The 16,156-nt window shown below is 58.4% G+C and overlaps 1 protein-coding gene across 1 annotated transcript in view; it reads left to right on the top strand.

Moving 5' to 3' along the window:
* The first annotated feature begins 753 nt into the window (after window positions 1–753).
* Window positions 754–16,156, top strand: part of ADAM33 (ADAM metallopeptidase domain 33) — a 30,501-nt gene continuing 15,098 nt past the window's right edge. Inside the window, 7 exon segments of the mRNA XM_026048854.1 lie at window positions 754–849; window positions 2,066–2,189; window positions 3,129–3,286; window positions 10,370–10,446; window positions 12,970–13,045; window positions 14,267–14,343; window positions 15,162–15,348. Coding sequence (XP_025904639.1) covers window positions 754–849; window positions 2,066–2,189; window positions 3,129–3,286; window positions 10,370–10,446; window positions 12,970–13,045; window positions 14,267–14,343; window positions 15,162–15,348 — 795 coding nt within the window.

Genomic DNA, 16,156 nt, shown 5'->3' with positions numbered 1-16,156 from the left:
GCAGGTTTAGGCTTAGCCCTGCCAGGGAAGTGCCCCCGGGCTGCTCCGGCAAAGCCCGTCCCGGACAGCCCGGCTCACGCTATGACTCTATATGGTCCGTTCCCGAGCGGAGCGCCGGGAGCAGCCGGCACCCCCTGGAGAGCCAGGGAAGGCACCTCCTTGCCCCCCGCGGCCACCTCGGTCCCCATCGGAGCCCTGCAGGTCCCTCCGAACAGCAGATACCCCCCGGTCCTCTCCATCCCCTCAGGAACGCGRCGTTCTGGGGACCAGACAGTGTCCCCGCTCCAGCCTGTGGCACCTTGAGGCAAAACTACAAGTAACTCTTTGTCAGAGTGAAACAAAACGCAGTTTTCCCCAATCTTTATCACCTTTCAGATCTGGATGTGTGTTTCTGTCAGTCTGCTGAAAGCCTGGCGGGGTTTTGCCAGCCYGGGTTCAGTCTCTTGTGGTCTCTGTTCTCCATCACTTTTCTTCGGCAACCGCACAAGCTGAGACTGTTTTTTTTCTTTCTTCTTTTTCTGATTTTCTGAGGATTTTTGAGCCATTCTGGACTCTGTTACTGCTTAAAATAAGTTTTCCGGCAACTCTAAGCTTGAGAGGTGTGTATGTGAGGGAGGAATGGAGACTGTGATGGGAGCCAGGAACTTCTGTTTGGATAAGGGGGAGAGGAGAAGCAGYCAGAGAAGCTGCCCGCCCGCTCCGGGGCTCGTTTTGGGGCTTYTACCCCCCTAACCATGGGGCTTTCCATGAGGAATGTCGCTTTGGCCGAGCCCTCAGAGCGCCTGCAATGCAAAAGCAACGCCGTTCCAGAGGAAACATTCCCAGAAAGGGCWGGGAATGAGCGTGCGTGTGAGTTTTCTGGGGGGGAAGAATAACGAGGAAGGGATGGGAAACCCCCTCTGCGGCACATTCTGGTTTATTTGACTTAGATTTGAAAACTCTGTCTCATGCTCTGAGTCTCTCCTATTCCCATCAAAAGTTATAGTCAAAACAGCTCAAAGCTTAATATAATAACCAAGAGGCTTCTCGGACGTGGCCTGAAGCCCAGCCCAGTGATCCCTGCAGAAATGCTGCCCCTCTCGTCCCATCTTCTCCCTGGACAGCGTGGGAGAGAGAAGGGCTGTGCGGGAAGCGAGGAAAGCGAGCGACCCCCGCGCTGTCTCTGAGGGGATTCTGGATGTTTTTCCCAAGGAGCTGAAAACCCTCAATTTAGCCCCCGGCAGATGGGACGGAAAGGTCATTTCTGCCTCCTCATGGTCTGTGTGTTGAAGAGTCGAGAGCTTCTATTTGCCCTTCCTTGCAGGAGCAAATTAAGGAAAAAAAGGTTGTTTTTCCCCTAACTATAATGACAAGGCTGAAAGCCCTGATGGATAACCGTGTGATTGCCAGAGCCGGGCACTTCTGTGCATCTCATGTCCACCCTGCCTTTACCCCACGTGGGTTAAGTCAAGTCGTTTCCCAGCACTGCCTCAGTTTCCCTGCAGCCAAAGAATTATTTATGGCCCTGGGCTCGGAGGCCTCGCTACCGCTTGCGGAGGAGGTGAGGAGAAGGAAACTCGGACCCTGCCGCCACCTTATCTGCAGTTATTCATGGAATCTGATTAAATGCTATATATAATGAAAGCTGATTAAATGCCACCGTGTGCTATCACAGAGGAGTCCTTGGGGGCCCTGCGTGACACCCGTGGCCATGCTTTGGATACCATGGGCATTTTAAACACCCACACTGCAGTCTCCAACCATCAACTTCAGCTTTCTTTCACTAACTTCATCTTTTGCTATTTCCTCCAGCCACATCTCCCCAGGCAATTGCACGAGGAATCCAAACAAGCATGTGAAATGAGGAAGCCGTGAAGCCTATTTTTCTACTCCCTTAGTAAATAACTGGGTCCTGTCTTGGGGAGGGTCCCTGGATCCGAGYGTTCCTTGACAGCGTTTTCCTTGGCAAAGTGGCCCGTCCTTTGCGAGACCTTGTCCCCTTCTCGCAGTGTCTTCAGCAGCACCGCGTTGTTCTTTCTGTTGTTTTCCAGGCTTAAGTCATCAGTAGCTGCCTGTGCTCCTGCAGGCAGATACAGCCACATTGTTTATGAAAAAGAAAAAAAAAAATCTTAGAAAGTCTGCATGGCTCTAACTGAGCCAAGGAATTACTCGTGCTGCTTTGCCCTGGGGAGCTGGGATGTCTCAGAGAAACCCATAATGTGCTGCGATGCTTTTAGCTGCTCTGCTCTTGTTTTTCATGTCCTGCTCTGGCTAGAAGCGAGCAGAAGATTGTGGCTTCTGCTGCATTTCCGAGCGATTGAAGTAAATTTCCTGATATCATAAATTATGAGAATCAGGAGAGTGAAAACATAGATAAACGGGGGCCAAAAAAAAAAAAAATGTTTTTGTAATGTAAGACCTAAATCAGACGTTAGGAAACTTTCAGAATGAGTAGGGAGAGGAGGAGCGCGTGAGATGCAGAGCTGCGTGCTGCTTTCTGAACCTCCGGGTTGTTTTGAAGCTTGGCAGCCTTCTGTGCTTGGCTGCTGGAGGGTGGTTAGGGCAGGGATGGAGCTGAGCTCTACAGCTCGGCTCTGCTAGGCTGGGCCCACCTGCTTGCTGGTAGGAGGCTGGGTGTGTTGACTTATCAGTTTGTGCATCTGAGCCTGGCCTCGCCGCAGCCYTCCTTTGAGCAGGTTCTCTCCTCACCAAGAGCACCTAACAGCAGAGGTGCTAAGAAATACCTGGCCTCAAAACACCTGCGGCGGGGAGCGTTGTGGTTGGCAGCGACCGGGGCGAGGGCAGCGAGCKCGTGGGTTGGTAAATGTGGCATGAGAGGGGAAGACAGCACTAGGTCGTGGTGCTGCCCCTCTCCCCGGGGCGCGCTGCTGCTGTCCGGGTGGATTTTGTGGATGTGGGACCTGAGTGTGCTCCCAGCAGCGCCTGAGAGCGGTGGCATCCCTGGGACGCCTCAAGGAAAAGCGCTGCTTCAGTGATGTGGGGGAAGAAGAGGTGAGTTCTTTGGTTTCAGCAGTGGTTTCTGTCTGGCCCTGACACCAAAAAGGTGCCACCCCCGGGGCTGCTGACACCCTGGGCATCAGCCAGAGTTGTCAGCTTTATCTCTCCCCTCTCTCTCGACCTTGCTGCAGAGAAGCTCTTACTGTCGCTGAGGACAGCGACATTCCTGCTTCCTTCACGTGTTCACTTGACCTCTTCTTTCCTAGGCCCTGTGCCCCAGGGAGAAGTGGTGACCCCGCAGTGGCTCCTCGGAGGACGCAGCAGACGAGCTGCCCGCCTGGACCAGGAGGTGAGCACGGGCACGGCGGGAAGCGGCGCCCAGGCTCGTGCGGAGGTGCTGGGGTTTTGCCCGAGTTGACTCTTTCTGGGTTGTGTGGTGGTTTTTTTTGGGTTTTTTTTTTTTTTTTTGGTTTTCTTTTCTTCTTCTTAACAAACTCTCCGGCCTTTATGGTTCCAGAAATAACCACCTACTTATGTTGCAACCAGATAGGTCCAGGACTGCTACTTCTGCTGCCCCGAGTGGTTTTGATAATGACATCAAGAAGATTTTTAGGTTAGTCATGGCTAGGTTTTTAGGTTAGCCCTGACTAGGTTTTTAGGTTGGCCCTTACTGCAAATGTTCACGGAAACAACAGGTTTCATGGGTGTTGCACACTGCCAAGGGCCGTGTGAGGAGCACTGGGCTGTGCTACCTGGTGACCTTCCTGTTTCGCCCCACAGTAACAAGAAGGGGAGAAGGAGTCTGTTTGGTAAGGGAAAACATCGTGCATTTTCTTTCCAAGGGGGTGATGAGAGTGAAAATCAGGTAGGAAAACCCAGAAAGCAGAAGCTGTCAGCAGGGTTGGTCAGATTAGCATCTAGGCTGGCCCATCTCACCTGCAGAAAGAGCACACTATCATAGTGTGGCTCCCAGCCTCAAACAGGCCTGGGGAAGGCAGAATATTCAGCAGCAARCAAATCAAACATGGCCTGAAGCATCAGGTGGATGGGAGGATGTCCAAGAGCTGCAGGACCTGCGCACAGCGGGGAGTGGAAGGCAGCTGGGCAATTTATAGAGGGGAAATGAAAGGAACTCCTCAGACTGACTGCAAATGGCTTGGCCAGGACACACAGACCGGCCCTGCTAGCTGAGGGGATAGTGCTATAAATTTAAGACCGGTGTCCTTGGAAAATTCTCTTCCCGGAGCTGCTCTGCTGGTCAACAAACCCTCCCCTCTGCCCCCGCCACCTCTAAATCCACTTTGAGATGCGTTTGACCCTTGCCTGTATTTGGCACCTTTCCCAGCTCTRGGGTCAACTTCAGCAGCTGCCCAGGGGCCTCAGCAGCTGCTCCTTATACCCAACAGCTGGGCAGGGTCTGGGTGCTCTGGTCCTCTTGGAGGCAAATTAAATGGGTTTTGGGCAGAACAARCCCTGGTACAAACCCTTGCAGGAAAACCTTCCGCTGGGGGTTGAGTAGACTTCTTGCTGGGAAGATTGAGGTGAATACGATTCTTTTTTGGCCCCTTTGGAGGTATCGGTTTGGATGAGAAGCAGCTTTGGAGCAATCTGCCTGTCCCTGGGTGAGAGCTGTTGTGTTGTCTGTGACTTCTCCTTGCTGCACAAAATAGATGGAGGGGTGACTCAGCTCCCTTTCCTGCTCGTGGGACAGGGGGGAGCTGCAGGGCCGCGCGGGCGGGAAGCAGGAGCAGCCTCTGGTGCCTGCTCCTCAGTACCGGCCGCCGGGAAGGGCGGCCCTCCCGCAGCTCCAGTCCTTGCGGTGCTCCCTGCCCGTGACACCCCCTTGGGTACGGGATCCTGTGGCACTGTCCCCTCCGTTCCAAGTAAATGACAGTCCCAGGGCAGAGCAGTCCAGCCTATATATAGGGCAGTTGGGATGGGGAGTGTGGGACAACAGGAGGTTTATTTATACCCAAGCAAACGTCGCGCTGCCCAGAATTGCACCGGGGAGAGCCCAGACCACACGGTGCAAATGCCCGGGGGCCCCCCGGCTTCTTGCAGCCTGCTCGGGGCCCCCCGTGGTGCTGAAACGGCAGCCCCCGAGCGGGCGGCTGGGCAAGGTCTGCGCTCGCTTCCTGGCATCTGTTCTGCCTCAGCCCGCTGCAGACAGCGCGAAACAAGGAGGCTCCTGTTTCCCCGGGAAGGCRGGGAGAGGAAGGGTGGCCACGGAGAGCGCGGGGTCCCTTTGCAGGGATACCCTTAGGATCTGCGGGGAGCAGCTTGGCCTGCACCGAGCTTGATAGCGCCTCTGGAAAAGCGCTTATTTTTAGGATAAAGCTGTTCTGTCTGTGCCCGCCCTGCTGCCTTGTGCCCTGCAGCAAGGAGGCTGGAAATAAACGTGTGGTTGGGGCTCGCGGTCGCTGTGTGTTGGGACTGGGAGCGGTGGAGACCCGGACACGGCCTGGAGCAGCGGGGAGGAAAGGAGATGCTTTATCCTTGCAGCCTGTGTGGCGGTCAGGCTGCTGCAGGCACATGGGGAGCGGGACGGGTTGGCTTTGGGAATGCCTGTGCCTGTCTGCTCCCATAGGAAGCTCCTGTTCCTTGGGCGCTGTGCGCAGCTGGGGCTGCAGCAGGGCTCGGAAGTGGGGTTTTCTGCAGCAGGTCTTGGTCCTTCCTGCTAAGCACGAGGCTGCAGCGTGGGAAGCTCCTGCCATGAGCAGCTCCCTCTCTCTGGTGGGTTCCCCAAACAGACATCCCAGATTTGTGTGTGCTGTCCTTGGAGGAAACATCAGCMGGGACAGAGGAAAGGCTGAGAAGTCAAGCGTGGCGTGAACAGATTAAATATCCGAGTACGAAGGGAACTGTGGCCACCACTTGCTTTCCATGGGGATCCTAGGGCTCTAGGCCATTCCCTTGTATACCCTGGGGCATGGCGTCCTCCCATGCTGCTGGACTGCTGGTCGGTTCCTCTGTGGCTCAGATGTGGAAGGGTTTGCAAGGAAGCAGCACCTGCTGCTTGAAGGTGTGCAGTGATGCAGGGCTCAGCCCGGAGCCGCCTCCGTCCCGGCTTTCCCGCTCCAAGAGCGGCTTGCGGAGAGCCGGGCGTGCAGGCCGGGGTAGCGGGTTGTTCAGGCCCAGGCAGGCTCGACACGTGCTGGGAAACGAGGCCTGGGGCACAGGGGAGATGGGCCAGGGCTCCCCACGAGCACTGAGGCTGCGCCCAGGCCCGCGGCAGGCAGCGGTACAGACGTGACCCAGGGGGGCAAGAACGGAGGGTGTCAGCGGCCTGCGCCGCTCTCTCTGCAGCGGTTCGTTCAGAGGCCTCGCTCTGCCCTTGCAGGACAAGGCAACCTGCCCCAAACCCTTATTTTTCGCCTCCCATGTGCGGCCCCGCAGGCCGGGCCTGGCCTTGTCCTCCCCTCTTCTCTTTCTTATTGTTGGATTCCCTGTAGGCTCCGTGGCTCCCGGCGCAGATGGAAGCGATTTCCCGGCGCTCGGCAGTGGGGCCTGGGGACTGCAGGGSTCTGAGCAGGAGGTCGTGGGGACCCTGCTTGCCAACAGCTTCCTCTGCTCTCTGGGAACGAGGTCTCATCCCGCAGACTCTGGGATCCTCCTTCCCTCCCAGAGGGGATGGAGTGAAGGCTGCTGTAAGGATGAGSAGGAGGGAGCAACTGCTGGGCTCCTGCATCCTCCCTGTGGCTGGGGGAGCCCCGATCCTGCCTSTGGAGGTTGGGGATGCTCCCACCATGGGCTTGTTTCAGCACTGAGGTCGCCACGCTGTGCACAGCAAGGAGGAAACAGAAGGAGAAGGCAGGGAGATGGGGAATGAGGCAGGCAGCCTGCAGCGGAGCTGCCCCGCGGGCCTTCCCAGCTGCCACGGATGGGTCGTGCCCTGTRTCCGGCCGGGCCACCTCTCCCCGTGCCAAGGTCAGCTCCTGGGCTGGCTCCTGGCACCCTGCACGTGGCTGGGAGCCAGGGGAGCTTCTTGGGATGGACTAGCGGAGATGCCATCCGGGCCGGCCTTGCCACTGTGTTCATTCTGCTGTGCACAGAAGCAAAACTCCAGGGCACGTTCCCAACCCTGGAGTTGCTCTTTGAGCACTTGGTTGATCCCTCTCCAGCTCTTCTGCTTCCTCTGTTGACACCAGATCGGCATCCAGTGACTGCTGCATGAGTATCAAATGCAGATACACTGAGTCACCTGGCCCTCGTCCCACGGGATCACAGTGTCCTGTGTGGCTGGCAGGACAGCCCATCACGCGATGTTGTCCCCTGCGTTTGGCTTTTTGGGCCTGGCCTTCTTTCTTGATCCTCCCTGCGTGGAACTGGGTGTCCTGCTGGTCCTGCGGCTGCTTCCCAGGTCTGTGACTCACTCTGCTAGCTGGTTTGGGTCCSTCGTGCTGGGTGGGACCCCACGGTGCTGGCAGCTCTGCTGCCCCGAGCACACTGCCCGTCCTGCTTGGCGGGGAACCGGAGCTGCCCTGTCCCCTCCRGCACATGGGGAAGTGCTTGGAGCTGGTCCCATGGCCTCGGCAGGGCTGTGACACCTGGTGCCTCTTCTCGCCTTGCGCTGGAGACCTCAGCCCCAAGTGCCTCAGAGGGACAGGAGCTTTCCTGGCTCCGCAGCGCGCCCRGGGGCTGCAGATGGAGCGGCCGCTGGTGTCACGGCCCTGCTGCTGGCACCGCGGGAGCAGGAAGGGTGCAGAAGGGCCGYGGTTTTGGGGCCTCCGCCCTGCAGCAGGTGCGTGGGGCTCTGCCAGGGCTGCCTCGCAATCTGCTTCCTGCAGGGAAGCCCTTTTTCCTCTTCAATACAAGCCAGGGCCGATGGAGCCGCAGCAGGGCTGAGCTGGCTTGGAAACACCCGAGATCAAATCCTGCCAGGACCTGGATTCCCCAGGCAGGGCAGCCCAGCTCCTTAGCTGCTTTTCCAGGGAGCAGCTGGAGCAAGGCAGAGGTTTATCCAGGCATGGTGGAGCTGAACCCCTCTTTGGAGGRAGGCACCTCTGTTAGGGGCTTCTGCAGCTCTATTTGCTTGGCTATGGTGCTGAGGGATCAGATGCATCTCCGGCTTGGTCTGGAGACAAAAATGATGGCTAAAGCCATCCCGATTCCATCTTGAAGTCCCTTGCTGGAGCCAGCTTCAACCTTGGTTACTTCCCAGCCAGCAGCTGAGCTGCAAAATCCATCCATCCAATCTCTGCCAAGCGTTTCCTGGTAAGCTTTGATCCCTGGCGGTGGGATGGGAATTCGCCTTCCATCCTTCCTCCTTGTGTTCAGACTTGTTTTGGAATTGGGGACTTTTGTGGCCTTCCCAAGCAGATGGATGGGCTGTGGCTTCCGTGGAGCCTCTGGATCTTGGTATAACTCTTGATTTCGTGGGCATTTATTTCAGTGTTTCCTGACAGGCTGCGCTCGTGCTCTGCAGCAGAGCTTTGCAGGAGGCAGCACCGAGGAAGATGGCCCGGAGCTCCGGAGAAACAAAGCTCTTTTTCCCGCTCCGAGAAGAGCTTTGGCCTCCGCTCTTCTGCAAACATCTCTTGTGGTTTTTCTGATCAGCAGACTGAGGAAGGAAAATAGACTCGAGCTCTGCCCGCTGGGTGTGCTGGGCTCCTCGCGGGCTGGCCCGGGGCCAGGGCAGATTCATCTCAGCTGCTCTTCCCCCTGCCCCGTTGCTTTGGCTGAGCTGCCTGGATCCGAGTTGGAGCCTTATGYGGAGCTGGTCCTTCCCTGGAGAGCTGTTGTGTGTTGGCCTCCTTAGGACATCAGGAGGGAAGTCCTCCTTGGGCTTACCCTCCTGGGGTAGATGGTGCCTCCCCAGCCCTTCTTCCCTTGCCCTGTTAACCCTCCACATCCTTCCCAGGCTTTTCTATAGCAGGAGAAATCCCTGCACATCTCGGGGTCCTTAGGGCAGTCCTGGGGACTGTGCCTCTCATTTGGCAACAGGGGGAACTGAGCCACGGCTGGGGGATGTGCCACTGTGTCACCCGCTCGCTTGGTGGCCCTGGAGCATCACAGGGGCCCCGGTGCAGCGGGCGCTCGTGTCCCTTTAAGGCAGCAGAAAAGAGCAAAAGAAAAAGAGCGTTTTTGCCAGTAAGGCCCTTGAGTGCGGCAGGGTGTAAGTGCTGGGGAATTTAAGGCCGCCCAGTGCCTGGGAGGAAGGGACCGGCTGGAGGGAGGAGGAGAGGGCCGGGGGAGAGGGTGCTGAGAAGAATCAGAGCTGGGCAGAAACAGCCTGAAATCAGGGAGGGCTGGGGAGGAAGAAGGGAAATGGCAAGAAAAACGATCAGACCATGTTTGGCCAGGCAGCGCTGTTTGGATAAGATCATGTTCTAAAAATACAGCCCGTTCCCACCAGCGCCGAAGGAGAGGAGCCCTCTGCCCCGGCTTCCTCCTCCATCCATCAGCCRCGGCCTGGGGGGGTGCTGGGAACGCGCCGGGCGCCGCTCGCCTTCGCTTGCTGCGGTTTTGCCTTGTTTTTGTTAACGCTGTGTCTGGTCTCCTTTTTTGGAGCTGGGACGATGGTGTCGGAGGGGGCCTGGGCCAGCCCTGACTCCGTCGCCACCGTGGCCTCGTTTGGGCTGGCGTCTCCCTGTCTTGGGACACGCGGGGGGTCCCCTGCGTGCGCYGGGGAGCGGGATCCATCCATTGCTGCCCATCCGCTGGGGAGGAGATGATCCGGTCACTCCAAGCATCCCTGGGCAGGATGCTCGGGTGCAGCAGGGTCCTGATCGCTGCTAATATCACCGTAAAGTAGGTCCTTTTGGTCCATATGGTTGTCCGGCTTCAGGATGTGCTCTTGGTGATGGGTTTCCCTGCGTCGAGCAGTGAGCAGAGGCTGGACTCGCTCTGTCCCTCAGCCTTGGCTGCTTGGCAGATACTTTCTTCTCTTTTGCCTCCTGTGAGTTTGGAAATTCACAGTAAATCAAACAGGAGGGCTTATTTCTCTCCTTCCTCGAGTTCATGGATGGAGTAGGTAGAGCAGAGAGATGGGACCTGAACCGGGCAGCGGAGGGAGATGCTGGGGACAGGGCTGGGCAAAGGAGACAGTGTCCCCCGAGAACAGCCCGGGCTGCCTGGTTGGGCTATAGCTCAACCCAGGGGAGACTGAGCTGCTCGGAGGGGAGAATTTGGGCGACCCAGGATGGCGGGGATGGCAGCACCCACCTCTACCCTTGGGCATGTTTGGGTGTCCCGAACCCGCGGCACTCAGCGCCTGAGGCCAGGCTGGCTCGCAGCATCATGATCCCAAACGGGCCTTGGTGCCCAGAACTGGCTGCGTGGGTTACTGTGGTTGTTGCCACCAGGGCACGTGTCCTCCGGGGCTGTGGATAAGCAGCAGTAGGGACACGTAGCCTACCAGCAGCGACTCTTTTCTCTCTAACTCTTTCCCTCTTTTCTCTCTAACTCTTTCCCTCCTTTGCTTCCTCCTCAGGTGCCGGCGCCTGCGCGAGGCAAAGTGGCTGTGATGGCCGAGGGCAGAGAGCTCATCCTGGTGCTGGAGAGAAACCAGTAAGTGTCGGGGTGCGATGGGAAAGGGAATTCCTGGGATTTCCCTTCCTGCTTCACCCAACACTGGGATGAGGGCTGCTGTAGAGCCTGGCCTTGCCTGCAGGGCTGGCTCAGCTGCTGAAAGGGCCTTCTGGCACCCTGGGCATCGCGGCACAGCCAGGGCTGAGTCAGTGTTAGTCCCGCGCTCAGTCTGGGCCCTGCCCTGGCTCCTGTGCCCTGCAGGGGAAGTGACAGTCCCGTGTGGCTTCCTGACAGCCGGAGCCAGCACTGTGCTTGGCCGTGCCCAGATAGGGCTGAAACACTCACGTTTTTTTCCACTGTTCACAACCGTCTCTCCCTGCCCCTCGCTAGCTCATTCCTGCTCTTTGGCTTTTGGGAGTTACTGCTTCCCGTGCAGAGAACTCGTCTGTCCCCTCGGCAGCTCTGCTGCAGCCTTCGCTCTATGAGCCACCGGGCTCAGAGCTGCTGCCCGTCCCTCAGCTGAGCTGCTTATGCAMGAACTAGTCTAGTCGTGAAGATGAAGGCCTGGTAGGATGGGCACATGGACTCCTGGAAGGCTTTGGAGAGGGGATCTGTTGGGATCCTGGTCGCTCTGACCCGGCTCCATCCGGGTGTTGGCCTGTGCGGAGCAGTGTGTGCAAGGCACGAAGCCCTTCTCCTCACCAGGGGCTTCTGCTTTTGGCTTCTGCTTTTCCTGGTGGTTCCGGGAGGTTCCTGCCCTGTCCAGGGCTGGGGTGGAGCTGGGGAAGGTCCCRGGCGGGCACCGCGTCACTTCTGCACTGTGTCCCTGGCGCTGCCTTGCACTGGCCTTTCATCACACCCGAACCGGAGCACATCTGGCTCCCGAATCCCACCTGAGTGCCCTGGGGAGCAGGGGGGCACAGCGGGACAGAGCCCTCTTCCTGCTGTGGTACACGTCACCCGTGGTGTTGTAGGACAGGCCATGCAGGACGATGGGATGCATGTGGTGGAGCCTCGACCTCCGCCTGGCTCAGCTGTCTTGGGATCTCATGGATTGCTGTCCACTTTTGTGACCCCCTCGTGCATCTCTCGTGATCCCCAGGCCATAAAAGCTTGGGAGCGGAGCCCGTTTGCCGCTGTCCAGGCCGAGGAGGCGCTCAGAGAAGCGCTGAGCTTGGGAGAACGGGGCCGAGGAAAAGGCTGGCGGGGAGCAGGRACCAGCCCTGGAGGGAGGGGAGGCYGGGTGTGTTTGGTAGCAAAACTGGGGAGCCCCAGAGATGCAGCAGTGCACCCGAGAGCCGTGGGTAGGGGTCTTGGTGCTGCTTTGCCCTCACGAAGGGTGAAACATGGCTCTAAGGGGCAAAAAGAGAGGGCTGACAAGAGGCCTGGTGCCTGCAGAGTGTCTGCAGGGCTGGAGGGGTGCAGGGAGGCTGGGCAGGGAAGGAGGCTGAGCTTGGGCTAGGGGGTCTGGGAGCAAACGGGAGCCGAGGACCAAGAGCATCCCTGGTGCCYGTGAGTGTCCGTCCGTAGAGGCTGTGTCTGCTGGGGGGACCGAGGTGGCTGTGACTGTCCCCAGGGCTACCTCGTGCCAGGTCGTGGCCAGGGGCCAGACCTCAAACCTGCTTTGCTCGAGGGACAGACCTCAAACCTGCTTTCCCCAGGGGCTGGGAGAGTCGGCTCTCATCCAGAGCCCATCCTTGGCAGTGCCTTCTAGCAGGACTTTGCCTTGGCAGAAGCAGGAGTYGCCTCATGGGTTCGCGCTCCCTTCTGGGTTGCTGCTGGTGCTGCTGCTGGCTCTGCGCCCACCCTCGGTGGCCTGGGAGCGGGGCAGGAGCCCACAAGGACATTTGTGGGTCAAACCGGTTGCAAAATAGAAACCCAGAAGAGAGAGAGCCTGGGGTTAGGCTGGGGCGGGTGCTCAGCTTATTTGCTTCTAAATAAATTCACTGGGATGGGGCGGAACTGAGGGCCTGGCTGCCACTAAGGATAAACTTAGTCTGCTTTGTTCTTCCTCCAGGATTGGTAATTTGGGGGCCTGAAGTCTGCAGAGATCCGTGTGTGTCTCTGGTTGCACATCTGCTCTCCTGGTGACACCCAGGTGCAGGTCGTGCACCCATTGAGGGGGCATCTGGGCACAGTAGCACAGATGGACGGGGCAGGACTAGTGTCCCTGTTGCATCCGTTCCTGCCAGGATTGTGTTGGGGTTTCTTGGTGCCAAATGCCCTTCCCAGCACTTGTGATTCATATTGAGCTTCTTGAGGTGGGAGCTGCCTTTGGCATCATCCCGCTTGGCAGAGCGGGAATTCCATCCAATTCCCCCTGTTTCCTCACCAGACACCCAGCTCCCGGGCACCTACACTCACCGGATGCCAACGTTGTGTCGTCTTGGTGCTCCCTTTTGCTTCCCAAGTGTCATCCTGGCAGCAGGAAGCGCCTGAGCAGCGGGGCCAGAGCTGTGTCCGGGCAGGACYCTGGGCTGGCCCTGCGGAGCAGCCAAGGGGCTCCGTGCGGCTGGGGACAGCGGGGGGACACGTCCCAGCTCCTCCTTTCTCTCTCCACAGGCTGCTGTCCCCAGGCTACACCGAAACACACTACGCCGAGGACGGGCAGCCCGTGACCGTCGCTCCCAACCACACGGTGGGTGCCAGCAGGCAGCGCTGGGACAGCCTTTACCCCGCGTGTTGTGCTCCCTGCGGCCAGAGCCTGCCTCCTGAAGCCCCTTCCTTCCTCCGCAGCTCCTCAGTTAGGTTTTGGGGGGCCTTGGATGCCCCCTTGTTCCTGGGGTTGGGCACAGATGCTCCAGGAGGTAGCCCAGGTGTTAGAGAGCTGCTGCACTGGACACGAGCTCTGTGTTGGCTTAGGGGTGTCACCTGTGGAGGTGTAAATGAGGAGCTCCACCAAAATCACTGTGAGTTTGGCCATTTACACCTCAGGACCCTTCTCCTCAATCTCAGAGGAGTTTCGAGCTGGCTGCAATGCCACATACTAGGGAAGGGTGCCCTGAGAGGACGGGTGTCTCGCTGGGGAGCCCAACTTTTATCCACACGACTCCCATAGGCACAAGCTCTCTCAAGGTCCTGGTTGTTACCAGGCTGGCGGGCACCACATGGTGTGGTTGCAGAGCTCGGGCACGCTCGGAGCACCCGTGTGGGCTCCCATGCGGCTCAGCAGGGCCTGCTGCATTTCCTGGGCTGGGGCCCAGATGTGCTGCAGCTGCAGGGCTGATGCTGTGGGGCAGGAAGGTGACGAGCTGGGCTGCCGGGGCAGGATCCTGCGGTGGCTCCGTGGCTTCCTCGGGAGGAAGCGGAGGAGGAGACTTGCGTGTTCCCTGTGGCTTCCTTCCCATGGAGCTGCCACATTACGTGGCCAGGGACACTTCTCCCTGCCTGCGTTCTCCCTCCAGCCCCAAAGCTGCTGATCCGCAGMAAGCAGAGCTGCTTTTGCAGGTGGGGTGGACCATCTTCTCCTTCCTTTGCTGACGATGGGGCAGCTCAGGTCCTCCCCCAAAACCACACTCGAGCCTCCCTGTGATGGAAGCTTAAAGCAAGTGACGAAACCAACCACCCCTGGGGTCAGGTTAGTGGCAGCAGCAGCACCCAGGTGTCCTGGCTCTGCACAGGTGACAACCATGGCGGGGACAACCAGGAGTGAGGAGCATCAAGACCTGCTTCATGGCAATGTTGTGGGTAGTAGGGATGGTTCAGCAGACCACACACACGTTGCAGCCCTCCTTTGCCTGTAGGTTTCCCTGCAGCATCCCTGGCTTGTGCCATGGGTACCGCACCTGGGCAAATAAACCTGGAGCACAGGGGCAGCCTGAAGGTTTCTGATGGGTAGTATCTGTTGTCTTTCTCCTAGGAGCATTGCTACTACCATGGACATGTCCAGGGGTACCGGCACTCCTGGGTTGTTCTCAGCACCTGCTCAGGAATAAGGTAGGGGGCAAGTACAGGACAGGGTGGCTGAGGATGGGGAGGCTCTTGGCTGCTGGGCTGCCCTTGTCGTGGGAAGAAGGGAGCGTGTGGTTCTGGGCACGTGGAGGGTTGGATCCAGCAGCCCCTTTCTTCTCAGTTATCCGGCTCTGAAAAATCCCCCGGCACAACAAGTAGAGAGGAAAGTCCTGACAGTTCAGATGAAGGCAGCACATCTGACAAGCTTGACTGCTTCCCTTCGTGCCACTAGGGACTCTCCAGCACTCAGAGTGCTGGATGGTCTGCATGGCTGACGTTCCATGCAAACCCAGTCCTTCGTATCCATCCTGGAGGTCTGGATCCCCGGCTGCTTCCCTTGGGATCCGTTTTGCCCAGGATGGGGTCTCCCTGCACAGAGTTCGGGGTGTTGCTGAGCCAGGAGAACAGAGAAGGGGCCCTTCTCCTGCTGATGTTTCGCTTGCTCCCCAGGGCAGGGTTTGGAAATGCCCCAGGAAGGTCCCTCTGTTCTCGTTGGGCACTGCAGCTCTCCTGCTGCTGCACAGGGGCTGCATTTCCCAGCTCCCTATGGAGAAGGAGAGGGGAAGATGCAGCTGCAATCCGAGCTGGTCAGGGCTACGTGGCATTCGAGCAGTCCAGCCAGCGCGGAGGTTTGGATGCTAAGGGCGTATTTGCTCTTACGTCTGCGTTCACAGGGGCACCTGCCTCCTTTCTGTGCCCCCAKCCTGAGGTGCAGGCAGTTTGTGAGGCCTCAGCGAGGGCTAGAGGAGCAGGAAAGACTGAAAGAGCAACAGGAGCCACTCGGCTTTCTCTCCTCCTCRCAGGGGCCTGATTGTGGTGAGCAGCAACGACAGCTACTACCTGGAACCGCTGGGCGCCCCAGAGCCCGGGCATCACGTCCTCTACCGAGCAGAGCACTTGTCCCTCGGCGGCGGCACCTGCGGCCACGGCGACATCCTTGGCAGCAGCGTAGCCCATGTCGCTCGCTTCTTCACGCCAGCGCGGCCCCGGGTAACCCCTGGGTCCTTCYTCACAGCAGGGACAGAGGGCTGGGGTTGGGTCCCTCTGTGCCCCTGCTAAAGGTCTTCTGCTGCCCTGGGTTGTGTGGGTTGTGCTGGGGCAGGAGATCTCGATGGGAAGTGCTAGAAAAGGCTGGTATGGGCCCAGGGCTGGGTGTTACGGGGTGAGAGCAGAGGTGTTTGAATGCAGCACTGTGGTGAGTCCTGATCAGGGAACTGGCCTTAGGGTCCTGGGGTGAGTTTGGGAATTGCACCTGATAGCCACCCAAATTGATCAGGGGCCTGGAACATCTGCCCTGTGAGGAAAGGCTGAGAGCTGGGCCTGTTYAGCCTGGAGAAGAGAAGGCTGAGGTGGGGATCTGAGTAGTATCTGTAAATACCTCAAGGGAAGGAGCGAGGAGGATGAGGTGACCTCTTCTCCTTGGTGGCCACTAACAGAACTAGAGGAAACTRCCACAAACAGAAGCACCAAAAGTTCYACAGGAACTTAAGGAAAAAATTTTTGACAGTGAGGGTGACAGAACCCTGGAACAGGCTGCCCAGAGAGGCTGTGGAATCTCCTTCTCTGGAAATCTTCCAAACCCACTTGGATGCAGCCTGTGCCACATGCTCTGGGTGACCCTACTGGAGCAGAGGGATTAGACTAGATGATCTCTAGAGGTGCCTTCCAACCTTAAGCATTCTGTGATTCTCATGCCTCAGTTGCTGCCCTTAACCACTCTTCCTGGGCAGGGCTGCCTTGTCTGATGACCAGTGGCCCAGGCCTCTCTGTCCCTGTCTGTCTGCCCCTTCCCTCTTGT

Source organism: Nothoprocta perdicaria, unplaced genomic scaffold, assembly GCF_003342845.1.
Source record: "Nothoprocta perdicaria isolate Ctin4 unplaced genomic scaffold, notPer1 scaffold_58, whole genome shotgun sequence".
Lineage (NCBI taxonomy): Eukaryota > Metazoa > Chordata > Aves > Tinamiformes > Tinamidae > Nothoprocta > Nothoprocta perdicaria.
Note: the sequence above shows the minus strand (reverse complement) of the source record. Positions and strands in the feature narration are given on the sequence as shown.